Here is a 17,121-nt window from a genome sequence, read left to right as displayed (position 1 = left end):
TCTAGAAATGTTTTCTAAAGGTTTAACATTAAACTAGGGATACGGGTCCACGCTTCGACGTGGTATAAAAGTTCCCTAGTATAATATATTAGATAGATGAAATACAAAGAAATTATTGTTTGTAGTACCTGCTTATATATATATATATATATATATGATTATAATATCGTAAAGAAAAAAATATAAAAATCCCGGTTTGGAGTCGAGACAAATTGCATCATGCATTTTTGTTAGGGATAATTAGCCCACCTGTAGTGTACTTCGTTAGACATAAGGGGTTACGGCGTTAATTTTTTTTCATTTTCTGTTCTCAATATTTAATATTTTAATCATTTTGGTTCTAAATCTTTTTTTTATCATTCATATCCTAAAAATTTCATTTTATTTCATTTTAGTCCTATAAAGAAAATCGAAAAGAAAGGAGGGGTAACCCCGAATCTACCGGAGACCTCCGACTCGAAGTTCCCGGTCGATTCGAGATTGGGGAGGCCAATTGGCGATCCCGACCCTCCACCGAGTTCGCCGACGTCCTTCATGGGTGTCGGTGATCTCGGTGGAGGGGTTGGGATCGCTGATTGGCGGCCCTGACCCCTCATTTCCTTTTGATTTTCTTTATAAAACTAAAAAGAAACAAAATGAAAAGTTTAGGATATGAATAATAAAAGAAAAAGATTTAGAATCACAATGATTAAAAAGGCTAAAAATTAAGGATTGAAAATGAAAAAATAATTAACTCCGTAACCCCATTATATCTAACGGAGTACACCACATGGGACTAATTGTCCCTAATAAAAATACAAAATGCAATTTGTCCCTACTCCAAATCATAATGAGAGTTTTTGTACTTTTCCCTTTCTTAAAACAATAGATTTAGAATGTTTATGGGTCTTGTTATATGTATAAAGGGAAATATTACTTGTACTTCAAAAAGTATGTATATGATCTCTTTATGCTTTGTCTAAAGTTTATTTATAATATTTATACAACTATATTCTATTTTATTACGTTATTTTCTCAATCAATATTTGTTAGGATATTGAAATATATAAAAATAATTTATCTAATACTTTTAATAAGAAAACCATATCATATCAGGACTTATTATATAATTAGGGTATACACCGAAAATTATATGGTATTCTAAGTTCTTTCAAACATCTGCTACTATTAGAAAGTATTGAATGAATTACCAAAAAAACTTCATTATATTAAAAAACCTTATGATTTCTCAAGAAACTACCTATATAATCAATTTAATTAATTAATTTCCAAAACAATAAGAAATTCCTCCTCTTTTAACACCCACATTAGCGTAGAATACATATTTCGGTAAGAAAATGGAAAAAAATGCTTGAAGTGAAACTCTTATTGAGCCACTTTTCTTTCTATAAACATAAAAACTTAATTTTACTTATTATAAAATATCATTACAATTTTATCTATGGGGAATCAATTGTTATTATTTTTTAGAAATTATTATTATGATATATTATTCTTTAATAATATTTTTTATATTTCCATGCATGGCACGTACACCCTCGAGTGTAAGTTTTGTGATTGGAGAATATTCACAATCGGAATGCTCACTTTAACCTATATTAATTAGCTAGTGGACTTTCAAATATTAAACACACTGAAAAATGGCAAATAAAAAATGACTATTTAAATTGGTGACTAATTGTTTAACCGAAAAATTGGTGACAAATAGAAATAGACTTTTTATCGACATTGATTGATCACGTTGGTTTTAAGTGAGTTGGTGCTTGTTATCCTTAGGTGTGGTATTGGGTGCAAGTTTTGTGATTGAAGAAAAACTTACGCTTTCGAAAAGATTTATTTTTTAGTGGGTCGATCTCGCTTGAATATAGATTAATTAGACTTAGCAAACTTCAGAATAACCAGTAGTACACACCCGAAAAAAGAGATATGTATAATTAAATTTAATAAAATAAAAAGGAAAGGAGGGGGGGGGGAGCGGGTGGGAAAAACCCACCCACTCGCCTCCTCCATTCAATAGAGGAGGTTTCATTGTTTACTATAATATAATATAATTATATAATTATCTTCAAATTGAACTTCATCTACATAATATAAACACAAGTTATTCTTCTTTCTTTTTCTACCATCGTCAAACCACAATAACTTAGGAAACTCCAGCTTCCAGTAGAAATTAATTTACACCTAGCTACTATATTTCAACATTTTCCCCCATGCAGTGTACGTCCCAGTTCTGACACGTCTTACAGGCAACTCACAGGCCACGAAACCCTAATTTCTGTGAACTTCACACTAGCTAGGCAACAACTGGACTCTGACAAACATACTTATGGTTTTATGTTTCAAATAATCCCTCAAGCATGCTTTAACGACAACAACTTGGACCAAAAGCTTCTTATTAATTTCGATTTGGATCATAAACTCTTGTCTTAGTTAGTAACTAAGCACCCAAATCCCTAATGACCATATTCGCATTTAAATTGTCATTTATTCACGTCAACTGCCTCCCACCGTCCCATTCTTTGCCTATAAAAGCCAGAGAAGAACTCGTACGCCCCATACACTCATTTCATGCAAATCCAAGTTGATTGATTGACCACAACTTGAGAGAAAGAGAGTAGTGTGTGTGAGTGTAAGAGTGAGCGAAAATATGAAGGGCTCTTTGTTGCTTGTTCTTGCCCTAGCTTTAGTGGTTGCCCGAACCACGGCTAGGAACGTCCCTAAGGCCGGGAAAGCCCCTAAGGCCGGGACCGGCCTCGACGACCAGAAGAACTTTGTCGTGGGTGGTGGAGTCGGGGGGCTTGGGGGAGTCGGTGGGAATGGTGTGTACGGTGGAGTTGGAGGTCTAGGTGGAATCACGGGACTGGGCGGCACTGTAGGTGGCGGTGCAGGGATCGGCGGTGCCACGGGCCTCGGTGGGGCTGGCGGCCTGGGCGGTGTTGGTGGAGGAGTTGGTGGACTGGGCGGCCTCGGGGGTGGTAGCGGGCTTGGGGGTGGTGTAGGTGGCCTCGGTGGCGGAGCTGGTGGCCTCGGTGGCGGAGCTGGTGGCCTCGGTGGCGGAGCTGGTGGCCTCGGTGGCGGAGCTGGTGGCCTCGGTGGCGGAGTTGGTGGCCTCGGCGGCGGCGTTGGTGGCGGCGTCGGAGGAGGTGCCGGCGGTGGGGCTTTGCCGTGTCCTTGAAGAGTTTAATAATATCTTACTGCGTACAATGGTCTTTTCGTTTTGACTATGACAGTACGTTTATGTGATTTTTTCTTTTTTTTTGGGGTTATATTTATGTGTACGTTTTTGTGTTCTTAGGTGTTTGGGAGTTGCCTAAGTACGTTGTGTGGAAATGTCTTTCGTCATGTGTTGTGCTCTTTCTTTAGCTTTGTCCATCTAATATTCCCATGTTTCTCCTTTTTATAAATGAAACACCTTCCTTCCATCGCTCTCGATCCATTTTCATCGGAAGTTTGTGAATTTAAATAGGATAATCGACTTGAAGAATTAAGACGTTTAAATGAGAATTAATATTAGAAAATGAAAATTACTCATGGTGTTACCAAAAAGAATTATTTATTATAGTCTACTATCGTATATTTTTGTCCTCTTATTTGGAATTATTAATATTTGCTTTTTTTCCTTTTTGGATTTATTTTTTTTCTAAGTGTGGTCCGCTGAATTATTTTATTTTTATTTTAATCATTTACATCTCCTTCTTCTTCTTTTTTTAAAGATCGGGTCTTTTCAGCTTTCCCCGCCTCATTTTAATGGTTTACTCCCGCGAATTTCATTCCTGTAACGTCATTTCACGATCGATGCAATACCCATATATTTACTTTTGTTATTCGATCCATAACATTTTGCTTTGTTTACTATCTGGCCCTAGAATCTGTTTGTGTTTCCCAAAAAAATTTCCATTTTCATACTTCATATATATTTTCCATACTTCATAATTTTCACGCATATTTTCTTGTTGGCTCGATTCATTTCCTTCAATCTTTTGTTTATAAATGTAATGTGTTGAAAAAGGTGTAAAACGAACAAAACAAAACAAGTCAAGTTGAAGGGGAATTAAATAAGAGAGAATTATTGAAAAAAAAGAGAGAATTATAGAAGAATTTTAAAATAAAATTAAAGAAAAAGGAAAAAAAAAATGATGATCGGATCAAATAGTAAAGAAAGAGAAAAAGATTAACTAAATTGAAAATATGAGTTCGGTCGATGCCCTGATGGCAAATTCCCACGGCAAAGCATCCGTCAAGGCCCATTTTCTGGTAATGGACAAGAGGCCTTTTTAGGCCTGCGGGCCCACATGTTGAAGACACAAGTTTGTGTTCTAAGGTTAACCATCCAAAAAATGCATCCACGAAGAATATTTTATGCATCCGTTTCATATGTCACGATTTGCGTAGTTAATAAATGTAAATCCATTGATCGTGTGATAACGTGCTGATAAAGGGTTTCATACTTGATCAATCTATTTATAATCTATCTATAATATATTAAAGTTGTCTCCTCATATTTATACAATGAGAGTCATCCGTTCGATAAATGAGAGCATGTCACATTAGTATTTTGACTATTTCTTTAGCTTTTTAACTAAGTGTCTCTTCACCTGCGCCCTTTATAAAAGCCGCCATCTTTCCTCCCGCAAAAATCGTTAAACTCTTTTCTTCCCGTTCGAAGCATTTCCCTTCTTATTGGTTGTTGTTGCCATGCCCTCACTAATGTTGAGTACCGATGCTTCGTCAGTTGCCTTGCTTGGGCCACCGACTACCAGTCCCCTGAGCGGGCCATTAGTACGTATGGTGAAATCCTCGATTCGAAGAGACGGTATGTCCCATCTTCATCTTTTCTTTAGTAACGAAGATTTAATCGAATTAATACCTACAATTTCATTCATTTATTTATTTTATCTTCATTCGTCGGATCTAAGCTCATCCCTCCGATCTATACCCGCAGGTCATCAACGATTGTGAGACCGGGACCTTATTGGTTGTTGTTGCCATGGCCTCACTGATGTTGAGTACTGGTGCTTCGTCGGCTGCCCTGCTTGGGCCACCGACGACTAGTCCCCTGAGCGGGCCTTTAGTGCATATGGCGAGATCCTCGATTCAAAGAGACGGTATGTCATATCTTCATCTTTTAATTAGTAATGGAGATCTAACCGAGAGGTTCCATGGCTTCAGATTCATCACCTTCATCAACGAGTGGTCCATGAAGGATGCGATTAAGGGGATTAATGGCTAGAATCACAACGGCAGGAGCATCATTGTCAATGAGGCCGAATCCCCTAGCGACTGCGGTGACGGATACAGGGGCTGCTGCGAGGGTGATGGCAGCAGCTACAACCTCAGCGGCGTCGAGTACGATGGTGGACGCAATGGAGGCGGTCGCGACCGCAAGTTCAACGACAAATTGTCTTTACATGAATTTTTGTATCGAGTTTCAGTAATTTGATTGCTTTTTTCGAGTATGAGTGATCAAAATTTGGTAAGATACAATGCCGCCAAGATTAATTTGACTAGATATACTTGTAGAAGTCTATGTACCAATGAGTTGAATCATAATCTCTATTGATTAAAAGAATGATAAGGCATGATCACCTTAAAACTTGATATCGTTAATCGTTTTTCAGTGATTCTAGCTATACAAATGGAGGTACCAATTCCCCATTCCTCAGGATCGGGTGAAGACATGGAATGTCCAGGATTATCAAGGAGGTAAAGTCTATTTAGCATTTGAACATAACTAGTTTCTTTCTGTTATTAAATAAAAAATCTATGCATGGTCTTATATGATCACATATGATTAATAGGGTGCCAACAAAGCACGATGGCTAGAACACTGGGTGGACGAGCAAGAAGAAGGGGCCGAGGACACCAATTTTATTAGTTGTGTTAAGTGATAATTTCAATTTATGAGTTCAAGCACTATAGTAGAAATAAAAAAATGTATTATATTTATGTTTACTGTGACTGTTGATTCAATTTATACTATATCTATCTTTATTTGCACATATATTAATTTTCAGATTTGATTATTCATAAAAAAATTATGTATTTTGAAATGTATCGCATATATGTAATCTTGAATTGATTAGGTTTTTATACTTTAATTAAATTTAATTAACCTATTTACCTCACCTAATTAGTTAATGACATTACTATATATATGCTTTACATTAAAAGACGAGTGAAATAGCTTTATAAAAAGAAATAAATTCAGTCAATAAATTGTCATTTATTGACTACTATAATATTAAAATAGCAATTAATTATAGCATTAATGATAAATTAAGATTCAATTAAGAAACTATCAAAAAAAAGATTCAATTAAGAATGTTTATATAGATATTGAATAAATTAAGACTCAATTAAGAAACTTCTAAAAATAACAATTAATTATAGCATTAATAATTAAATTAATATTCAATTAAGAAACCTATCAAAAAAGATTCAATTTAAGAGTGTTCATATGAATACTTAAATATAGATTACATATATTAATTGTATATAAATAGCAACAACATTCATAGGGAATTAATAACTGAGATATATGAAATAGAAAAATACGAAAAAGGTGCATATTTCATATATACCTTTTCAATTATCAAATTCTTAAACTATAGTTCAATTCTAATTTATTATCATTTTATGTGCCTAAAGTCTTAAGTTGCATTTTGTGTTTCAGATATATTTTCACTATATTAAAGGATGAAAGAATGATCGCTCACATAGACACTCTCTCTCTCTCTCTCTCTCACACGCACATATATGTATGCGTATACAAAGTAATGAACACATTTTGTCCATTATAACCGCCCTCATAATTTTGTGTTATATTTTGTTTTTTGGATAATAACTTAAACCTTCAAATAGTTTCTTGTTGAAGTAATTACAAGAAAGCAACATCAGCAAATCAAATAAATTAATGAAATAAAAAAAATTGAAATGCCAAATCCGTTAAAATAAATCAAATAAAAATACATAAACTGAATATCAAAATGCATGCATATTCTAAAAGAATCTTACGAAAAAATAATTCAAATAATCCACGCATGATAGACTCTAACAGTTGAGCTTAACTTCGTAAATCAAGAAAATAAGAGTAAATGTTTGTACTTTAATAGGTCTTCCAATAAAAGGTTTTTTATATCATCTAAAATTTTATGAGATATTACTCTCATAATTTCGGAAGATTGAGTATTAAAAGTTATTTCTCTCCTAACAAGTACACTTTCTAGTATTCGAACTTGTATTATTCTCCTAATGAGTGCTGAAAAGATTTTAAAATTTTAATATATATATTCATGAAATATATTGAATGATAAATCAAGTCAAAAATAGCACTAATTTATGAATGTTTCCTTATCTTTCTTTCCTTTTTTTTTTTCGGAAAAATAGATCCCTTTTTTGGTTGTATATGCCATATGCTAAGAAAAAATGAAAAAGTTTGATCAATCAAAGAAGATCATTTCATTTAAATAACTTATTTCATTTGAACTCATGATCTAATTATATAATGAAGTAAAAAAATATTTTTGATAAGAGATATCGAAAATGCTCACGCAATACGCGAGTTAGAGGGCTAGTTTTATTTTTAAGTGGTCCACCAGACGCACATGAAGTGACCAGTCCAGGAATGACAAGCCGTCTCAGATGCTTAATAACATCAAATCATCTTTGATGGGTCTAAGGTTGACGTGCGCCGGGATAATCACGTGCCTCGGAGTTGGTAAACTAAATCAATCAGATCTCATATTCATATCCATTAAAGAAACTTTATTTATTTATTTTTTTAATTTCTGTTGAGACGACAAAAATTTCCTGGAATCAGAAAGTGTTATCAGTAAATTCTAAAACATGTTGTTGCAAACAATGACTCTTTGGCACCACATGGCTAACTGTGGAAAAGGCCAAATATCGTCAATCATATAATGCTCAATTCGGGTGATGATAATTGAGCCATTTAGTTCATTTTCCTTTGTCATCTCTCTTGATTTTTGTTGAGGAGTTTCGAACTAAGGTGATTATTTTGGTTAAACTTAGTGAGCTTTTTAACTCACTATATTTTTCTTTTACATTTCCAGGAAAAAGGATGACAGGAAAAGAATTTTCTAAAAGAATTTCTTAAGTCAAGTGCATGTCTTGTTTGGTTTTGAGTTTACTTGATCGGGCCTCAAATGATTCTAAGCTAGTCCAGATGAAACTCGAGATGTATTGGAGATTTTATTGAGATATTAACAGAAGATACTGACATATAAATGTAACTCATTGATGTTCAAACTATTTCATCTTATTATTTATAGAATTATGAATGATACATTTTTCTGAATTAAAGAGTTGAACTTACTCCAAAAGCAGAAATTTATTTTCGAGAAAATTATAAATGATCGATAATAAGTCCTACATAAATTACGCGGGCGTGAATTATAGAAGTCATTAAATCGATCTTCAAAACTATTTTACGCAACTTATGTGGATCGATGTTATTGATTATATCGTCCTTTCGTGTGTAAGGACCGACGAAGATGATAAATTGCTCAGAGAGCGTGAGAGTAATAACTGAAAGGCTTGACATCTCACAGTGGGGTGTGGCCCATTCACTTGTCAAATGAGGAGACTAATCTATTCTTCCTTCCAATTCCACACATTAATGTTATCTACTGGCTAGTGAAGGTCCACATTTCCAAATTTGGACCACATAAACTTTTATCCCAATTACCAAAAGTTCTATGAATTTTAGACCGCATAACTTAAACAAACAGCAATGCTGACTATTAATTCAGGGATATCGATATGGCTATGCTTCAAAACTGCAAAAACATCTTCAAGGAGACTATACCAATTAAAGTCCCAGAATTTACTAGCTTAGCTAGATGCCCCATTTATACGTTCTGCAATGATGCCATTTTCTGATTTTTCTAGTTTCAGAAACCTAAATTCAGATAAATCCAATTACTGGCCGATGGGTGGACAACCCAACTGATGATGAATCCATCCTAAACAGCTACGTGGACAATTTATGACTGTCGGACTTCTGCTAAAGAAATTGAATTTCAACCTGTCGAGTAACTCAATCTATCCTCACGTAGATGAAAATATTTCAAGGATAATTAGGACGATGAAAGAAACTGACGGACAAAACATCAAATAGCGTGGAATTATTGAGGAATGACTTTTCTAATTGAGAAAATTGAAAAGAGTGAGGAAACTGTCGTTTAAAAGTGTCATATTAACAGTTGATATGATTCGAAAAATATCTTTAATAAAACAGAAAGAACAATCTTCATTTTAATTTCTTTCTCTCTTTTTTTTTTTTTGGTTTGCTTGTTCACTATTTTCTCTAGATGTGAATTCTGAAGAAAAAAATTACTAAAATTGAGGCCGATTTAGTTGACTAGAGAAGCTGTTTGTAATATTTGCATGTCTATTGGAAAGAGAGACTCCGACAAATTTAGGAAGTCGACCTAAATTGCAGAGGATTATTTAAAAAAATAAAAGGTATTTAGTTGGGTATATATATCCAATAGAGGATTTTAACATTTTTACATTCGACTGCTGCTATATTTTCTAATTATCAACCTAAAAATTCTCATAATTCAAAAATTTTACTTATAATTACATGAACGGTAATTTATACAAACGTCCAACAGTTATTTACTACATGTGAACATTATAAGGATTATATCAGGCGCACCTTATAAAAAAATTCGACATTTTAATATATCCGCTACTACTTGAGAGTCAAAAGTAATTTCTGTAAATGCTCTAGGCTACTTATAACTATAGTGGACTTGCAATTTCGGGTCCTTATAGAGTCAAAAGCGCCCGACACACTATAAATTTCTAAAAAAATTAGAAAATGGCGATGATCTTGACTGAAATTAAAGTCGTCGAAAACTTTTTTAAGTTCGAATCCTAAACCTCTTGAATTAATAAGGAATAACCTAAATAATCCAAGAAATATGTAAATATTGCGAGCCTTAATGCTAGTTTGATTCAATGTAATGAAGTTAATTATGAATGAAATAATTATGTAATATGAATTGGTATGTAATAGAATTGTAATTAGATATAAGCTTATTTATTTGGTTGGATATACTAGTAGATTTAGGAACTATAATTCCTAAAGTTGATTTGAGAAAGTGAATATAGAGGTTTAGGACAAAAATACACTACCCCTCTTATATAAGGAAGGAATGTCCTACAAATATTAGAAGTTGATGGAATAAAACAACTATTAATAATTCATTTATTAAATTAAATTTTAAAATAATTTTTTTAAAAAAAACTAAAATTTAAAAAAAAAAGAAAAAAAAGGGGGGGGGGGTGTGGAGAAGACGAACAAGGCTTCCCTCTTCGGCGAATCAGGGCCCCGAGCAACGGCCAAGGCTCGGGGCTCCATGGCTGGGTTCGGGCTTGGATGGCTAATCCAGCCATGTCTCTCGCGAGCCCTTGGTTCGTCGAGCCAGGGATTTGGGCTAGAGAGAGGGAGAGAGCACGAACTAGAGTTCTCTGTCTAGGCACGAGCCATGGCTCGACAAATCCAGGGCTGGCGAGAGCCATGGCCGGATTCGCCATCCCCGCGCAAACCCAGCCATGGAGTTCCGACCCCTGGCCGTGGCTCAGGCTCGAGCTGTTCAGAGGATGCAAACCCTCCATGAACTCCCTGGCCTGTCGAGGTCAGATCTTGGGCTCATCGGGGCCGGATTTGACCTCGGTGGCTCGAGAGCAGTTGGCACGATGCCCCAGTTCCATCGCAGTTTGAAGTCCGGCAACAGCGGAGGAGCGACTTATGGCCGGCAGCGGGGCAGCCAAGAAAGTGGCACATTTTGAAAATTTGATGAATGAGTGGGGGCATATTAGTAATTTGATGGTATATTACATATCAGTAATTCCAAATATATAGGGGATAGTGGAAAATGACTATTCATCACTTATACATGTCATAAGTCTCATCCGTAATAACAATTATGATTGCGGAACGAAATAAACACTGTAATGGGAATTATGAACATAATAGATCCGTAAAGTAATACCTATTACACCTAGCCAAACGTACCATAAGAGCTTATTTGGATATTGTGGAGGGATGGGATGCGATGGGTTATTAAGGGATAAGATGGGGTGGGTTATGAAGGTATCTTCTTAACTCTCCATAATCCATGTTTGGATAGAAATATGAAGAGATGGGATGGAACATTATAAATAAATTAGTAGACCATTATACCCCCTCTTTAGCAAGAAAATTATGAGTTTGTTATCATTAATTGGTAAGCCACATAAAGACCTTGTTCACCGAAGAAAAAAAAAATCTTCTTAAAATTTTTATGCCTTTTATCTTATTTATTGTTGAATTAATCATAAATTAAAGTCCATTCAATTTCACTTATCCTAACCTAACGTTTTCAACTCACGCTTTCAACCTTATCGTATAATCATTAATTAATTATATCGTTAGCCCTCTATCGAAAGTTATCACCGACGTGCTTTTTAGTTTTTGTCAATCATCATATTAATCTCAATACAGTCAAGAGCTGGTCGAGTTTAGGACCGACCCTTCCATCTCATTCTAATATTATCCATGGCCATACAGTTCTCCATTTATAAACTAAAGAGATATAAAAATACATTGAGTATTTACACTACTCATAAAACCAACAGCATGTTGAATTATCTATCTATCTACATAAAGATATAATTAAATCACTGTCCCTCTCTCTCTCTCTCTCTCTCTCTCTCTCTCTATGTGGAATTTATCCCTGACAGCATGAGAATAGATCGAGAGCTTGCCGTAGCTAAGACGACGTCAGGATCGTCCACCGGCACGTGTTTCTGTACGTGCTTTAGCTTGCACTTCAACGTCAATTTGTTTTTTTTAACAGAAAATATTTTTCCCCTGAAGAGAGGGCAAAAAAACTCAAATAAACTGGAAAAAAGGGAAAGGAAAAAAAAAAGAAAAAAGAAAAAAGAAAGAGAGAGAGAGAGGAGGTGAGTTCGGTTATTCTCCCTCCCTTCGACTCAGGCAGAGAAAGGAGAAGAGGGAAAAGCAGAGTCTCAGAGTCATCTGAGGAGAGACACTCTCAGTTAGTCAGATCCATCTCAAAGGATTGTGGAATTGAAAAATTGAAGGGTAAACTAATAATTTGTCTCTTGAAAAATTAATGTTATATCAAATTTAATTTCAAAATTTTTTTTACATCAATTTTGATTTTAGTAAATGTACAACAAATTACTCATTCCGTCTACCTACTATCAAAAAGTCGACGAAAACATCTGACGTGGCATTATCTGATTGTTTTTTCCATCATATTACCCTTTCCATTTTTTTCTGGCATTATATACTTATTTTATTTCCTTTTTCCAACTTTTTCATCTTATTTAAATGAAAAAATCGTTGATGGAGGCATTGAAGCCACCTGCAACCCCCAACTAACCCCCGAATCCCAAAGCCTAATTGAAGAAGGGTACAAGGCTTGTCCCACTAAATCGACCTCATTGGCGGATGCTGAATCGACCTCACCGGCGAATGGACACTGATTGCAATTACCCCATTCTCCTCCCTTCGGCCTCCTCCTCCGACCCCAACTCTGCCGTCCCCCAGTCCCTCTTCAAACTCCACCACAACACCGTGCAAGGGTTCTATGGTTGCCTTGTCAAGGTCCTCCCCACGATCAAGGCCATCTTCACCTCCTTCTCCCCTCTCTCGAACAACGTGTGGAAGAGTTGGGCTTTCATGGTCAAGATCGTGGCGATGTCAAGCTCGCCTTTGAACCTCTATTTTTCATTTTCTTTTTTACTTTCCAAAATGCTCGAGAGAGAGAATGAGGGGCAGATTGGCGGTGGGGACACCCCCTCCACCGACCCTACCTCCTGGGGCGATGCATCTGAAGCATCTGGCAAAGTCGTTTGGGGGGCGAGTGGCCGGTAGGCGTGCCCCTATCGTCGATCTGCCCTCCTCCCCCTCTCTCTTCGATTTTGAAACGAAGGGAGAGAAGGAGGGCACAAATCCGTGGTGGGGCCAATCCTACTGTCCATCGTCCCCCAAAGTGACGTCTCCTTAGGTCGATGTTAACTGCAATGCCCTATCGTCAATTTCCATTAAACCCACCCCCTTCCCCCTTCGCACAACACACATCCCTCTTCTCTCTGTTCTCATTTGCCTAAGATTTTTTTCAGATTTGTTTTTTAATTTATCAGATTATATTAAATCATATAACACTTCATTAAAGAATTAAAAAATGTTTTCCGTCCAGTTTTTAACAGGAAATTGTCAAAAGGATTGATTTGATGTACATCTAGTTGGTCATGATCAAAATTGATATAAAAAATTAATTGAGGTTGGATTTGATGGAACATCGATTCTCGAGGGGCAAATTTTGAATTATGAGCACATTATCATTAATGGGTAGGGTTGGACTAATTTCGCAATTTTGTAAATAAACAAGGGGTACATATGTCTTTTTGCAGCTCATTCCTCCATAACCCATCAGATTAGTGGAATTGAAAAATTGAGTTTTGGAGGATTATTGAGGGTTAAGTTGTTCCGCCACATTCGTTCATAAACCTTCAACATTTTATTGCCAAACATAGGATACCTTCATCCCTCCATAAACCCCTCCATAACCGCTCACCAACCTCAATCCAAGAACTATGGATGTATGGCCTAACAAGAACTATGAAAACTAAGAACTATGGACGCGGGGGAGGGAGGGAGGGAGTAATAGATGAAAATTTAGAAAATATTTATTTTCCTTAGATAATTAAAACTCCTTTTCATATTAATTTTGTTTCTTATTTTCTAATTCCTAGTTAAATTTTCATAAAGAATATTTATTTTCCATTAAGAGAAATTTTTAAAAAACCTCATTTCCCTTCTTTTTGGTAATAATTTTCCTTGTATTGTTTAATAACCTTATCTGTATAACACAATTATTCCTTTAGTTTTGTTTCACACTTTTGAAATGCAGCCATAAAATCCTCTAATCAACTCCCTTTTATCATGATACTACTTTTTTTTTCATTCTTACATATATAAGATCCTACCAAAGAAATATTAACATATATTTATATCTATTGTCTATATATATATCTATATTACAAATTGAAAAAGGAGAGTAGTTGGGGTAACGTTCTTATTTCCAAAAACACTCATCGCAAGATAATTTTCCTAGTTAATAATCATTAGATTATTAGAAGTTAAAAGAATAATTTGATAAATCTATGTTATTATAAAAGAGAAAAACTTCTTACTTCCTCCATTATTTTCTCAGGCCCCTTTACCTCTCTCTTTTTCTTCAACCATTCTCTCCCTTTTTTTTCCCTTCTCCCTCATCAACAGCTTATTTTATTTTTAATCTACTTTAAACCCCAATAAGGTAATGTGTATATATATTAAACAAATTATAGTTACATTTTAATAGAACAATTAAAATAATCAAACCACGTGTAATGCGAATAGGAGTCTAGTGTATATTAGTATCGTAATTTTTGGATTATGAATGATAAATTTAAAAAGATATATAGGTGTGTTTGGTTTTAGAGTTAAGTAGAGTTGAATTTTGATTTTAATTGGGTTATAATGATTGTGTTGTTGAATTATGAGAAAAAATGTAAAAAAGTAATGAATAGTTGAGAGAAAGTAATGATTGTATTGTTGAATTGTGAAAAAAGTAATGGATAGTTGACAGAATTTAATATGAAAAATTGAATTGAATTGAATGGTTAAAAAATTTGAAGAAAAAGAAAAAAGTAATAATTGTGTTGTTGATTTTTGTTGTATAGTGAATAAAGTTAAAGTTAGAGTTAAAATTTTAAAAATTTGATTGTGAAACCAAATGAGATGATAAGCTTGTTAAAAATAATATTCAAAATTTTTAACTCGCAACAACACGTTATGGGTAATCTGTTTCCATTGCTTCCATTAATTTTTAGACATACCACACATTATAATATAAAACTACATGGCTCATCTAGATTAACTCGCTTGACCGGCAAACTGACTCAAACAGAACATTGATGAAAACAAAGGATCCCGGTTAAGCAGATAAATCGGCTAGTTGCCACCAAGGTCCCATAGTCTTGTGGCTAAGGATTGTGTCATTTGCCTCGATACTCAACCGCAGTTCTCCTAAAGGAAGAGTTCTACATGTGATGAGATAACATTATAGGTGACTCAACTCGGAAAAGTGCGTGTAAACTGACATTTGTCTGAGGACCTCCGAAACTCTGAATTCCAATTATTCAAAACCCTTATTTTTCATCCATATAAATAAAAAGACCCCCATCTTAACCACCCAAAAAGAAAGGAAAGAAAAAATGTCTCGTATCAATCGGTTTTGAAATTACTCGTTTTTCTTATAAAAAAAACAAATCATTTACATTTTCTCGATATACATTCTCTTTTTAACATGAAATTTTCTTCATACAACATGCAAATTTAATATCTTAATTAAAGAGAATAACTACCCAATCACGCGGTACATTTTACACAACCAATCAACGTAGCGTTTATACGTAATACGACTCTCCGAGGAAAGGACAAGGGCAATTCCACATTGCCGCATAGTCATCTGGGACACGTGGCAAAACGTGGTGGGCTAGGAGCCATACTTGATGCTCACATCCACGTGAGTGGGGCCCGCACCTCGCGACAGTCCAGAGCGACCTTGTCGGGGCGCCTCTCACTCTCCTCCCAGATTCCATCCGAGAATCGCCGCTGACCGACAACCCCGAGCAATAGCGGACGGACAAATATCGGACGTGTCACGGCCTCAAAGGCTCTGTCAGCTAACCCAGCCCGGACTCCCGGTGGCTTTATTAAGCTCCCCCCGGGCACATAACGACGAGATGGGGGAACGGAAAAGCAATGTTACTGGTAGACGAGGGAGAGGGATGACGTGATGTGGCGCTACGGCTGACACGTGGCAGTGGTAAACGGTGGTTCCCGCCGCTTAATCCCACGAATCCTGACAATCTTCAGATGTGAAAGTGAAACAATCATCCAATTTGGCGAGTCGGTTCATTTTGTTTGAATATTTTTGTTTGTTCTTCGCTTTTTATTTCTTTTATTGATCTTTTACTAAATTATTATTATTATTATTATTATTATATAAAGGTCATTTCATCTTATTAACAGTTATCATTCGAGTTGGTGTAATGTATGTAATCATATGTTGTATGAGTCAATTTGTAGAGCTCGGTGCAAGCCAAAAGTCGGGCTAGCATTTTATCAGACGAATATTGCCATCGACTTGATATCTCACCAGTCGATATGCTTTGGCTTGCAACAAATATCTTAGCTCCCTTACATATCTAAAGTGCCATGCATAAGGCACTAAGAGAAAGCTATTTTATTGTTGAGAGAAATAAGCATTTGTAAATTTTGTTGAAAAAATAATTGTACAATGAGCAAGGGAATCGCTAAATTGACCTGATATATATGAGCTGTAAAATCTTACTCGATTTACTACCAACTCATTCGACGCACGTTCATTACAAAAGGACAAAACAAAGAAAGTCCAGGAAGGCTTATGTAAGCTCTTCAATATTTATGTGGAAAAATGATTATTTAATTTCCTATTGTTTCGTAATTTATTTTGAATGTGCACCAATTGGTATGTGAAAGACAGACCGCGATTGATTCAACATCTACTTCGATCTAATAAGATTAAAACTCACCAAAATGAATTTCCTTTCTACAAAATACTTAAAACCAAAAACTTATTTAAAAAGATAAGTATCAAATCACTTGAATCACACACACTTTTATCGTTTCGTAATTTAATTCTTCCTTTAGAAAGGAGAAGAAAACAAACTTATTACCCATCAACTGCTAGTTTCAGCTCCCGTAAGCAATAAGATATAATTAATATATTCCAAGGAGAAGAAAACGAGGGAAAGGATAAATGTATATATGTATGCATATCCCCAACTAATCATATTTCGCCAAATTTATTCATTTATGAAAAAGAACCAAACTAATTCGACTTATTATAGTGAAACCCCAAAGAAGAAATCGTGATCTTTTTTTATTTATTTTTTTATTATTTTTATTTTATTTTATTTTATTTTATTTTATTCACTACAAGAGAAACTCATTTTAAAAGTAACGAAATTTGCTTCTAAAAGTCATTT

At 35.1% G+C, this 17,121-nt stretch overlaps 1 protein-coding gene across 1 annotated transcript; it reads left to right on the top strand.

The window, feature by feature from the left end:
• Positions 1–2,544: 2,544 nt before the first annotated feature.
• On the top strand, positions 2,545–3,424 carry LOC116213182 (glycine-rich protein 5-like). Its single transcript, XM_031548030.1, has one exon. It carries the CDS (start codon positions 2,648–2,650, stop codon positions 3,173–3,175), a length of 528 nt encoding a protein of 175 aa, XP_031403890.1. The 5' UTR covers positions 2,545–2,647; the 3' UTR covers positions 3,176–3,424.
• Positions 3,425–17,121: the final 13,697 nt, after the last annotated feature.

This window comes from Punica granatum, chromosome 7 (genome assembly GCF_007655135.1).
Source record: "Punica granatum isolate Tunisia-2019 chromosome 7, ASM765513v2, whole genome shotgun sequence".
Classification (NCBI taxonomy): Eukaryota; Viridiplantae; Streptophyta; class Magnoliopsida; order Myrtales; family Lythraceae; genus Punica; species Punica granatum.
Note: the sequence above shows the minus strand (reverse complement) of the source record. Positions and strands in the feature narration are given on the sequence as shown.

What these genes read in the sequence shown, in the direction of transcription:
- LOC116213182 (XM_031548030.1), top strand. Translation starts at nt 2,648, where the DNA reads ATGAAGGGCTCTTTGTTGCTTGTTCTTGCCCTAGCTTTAGTGGTTGCC.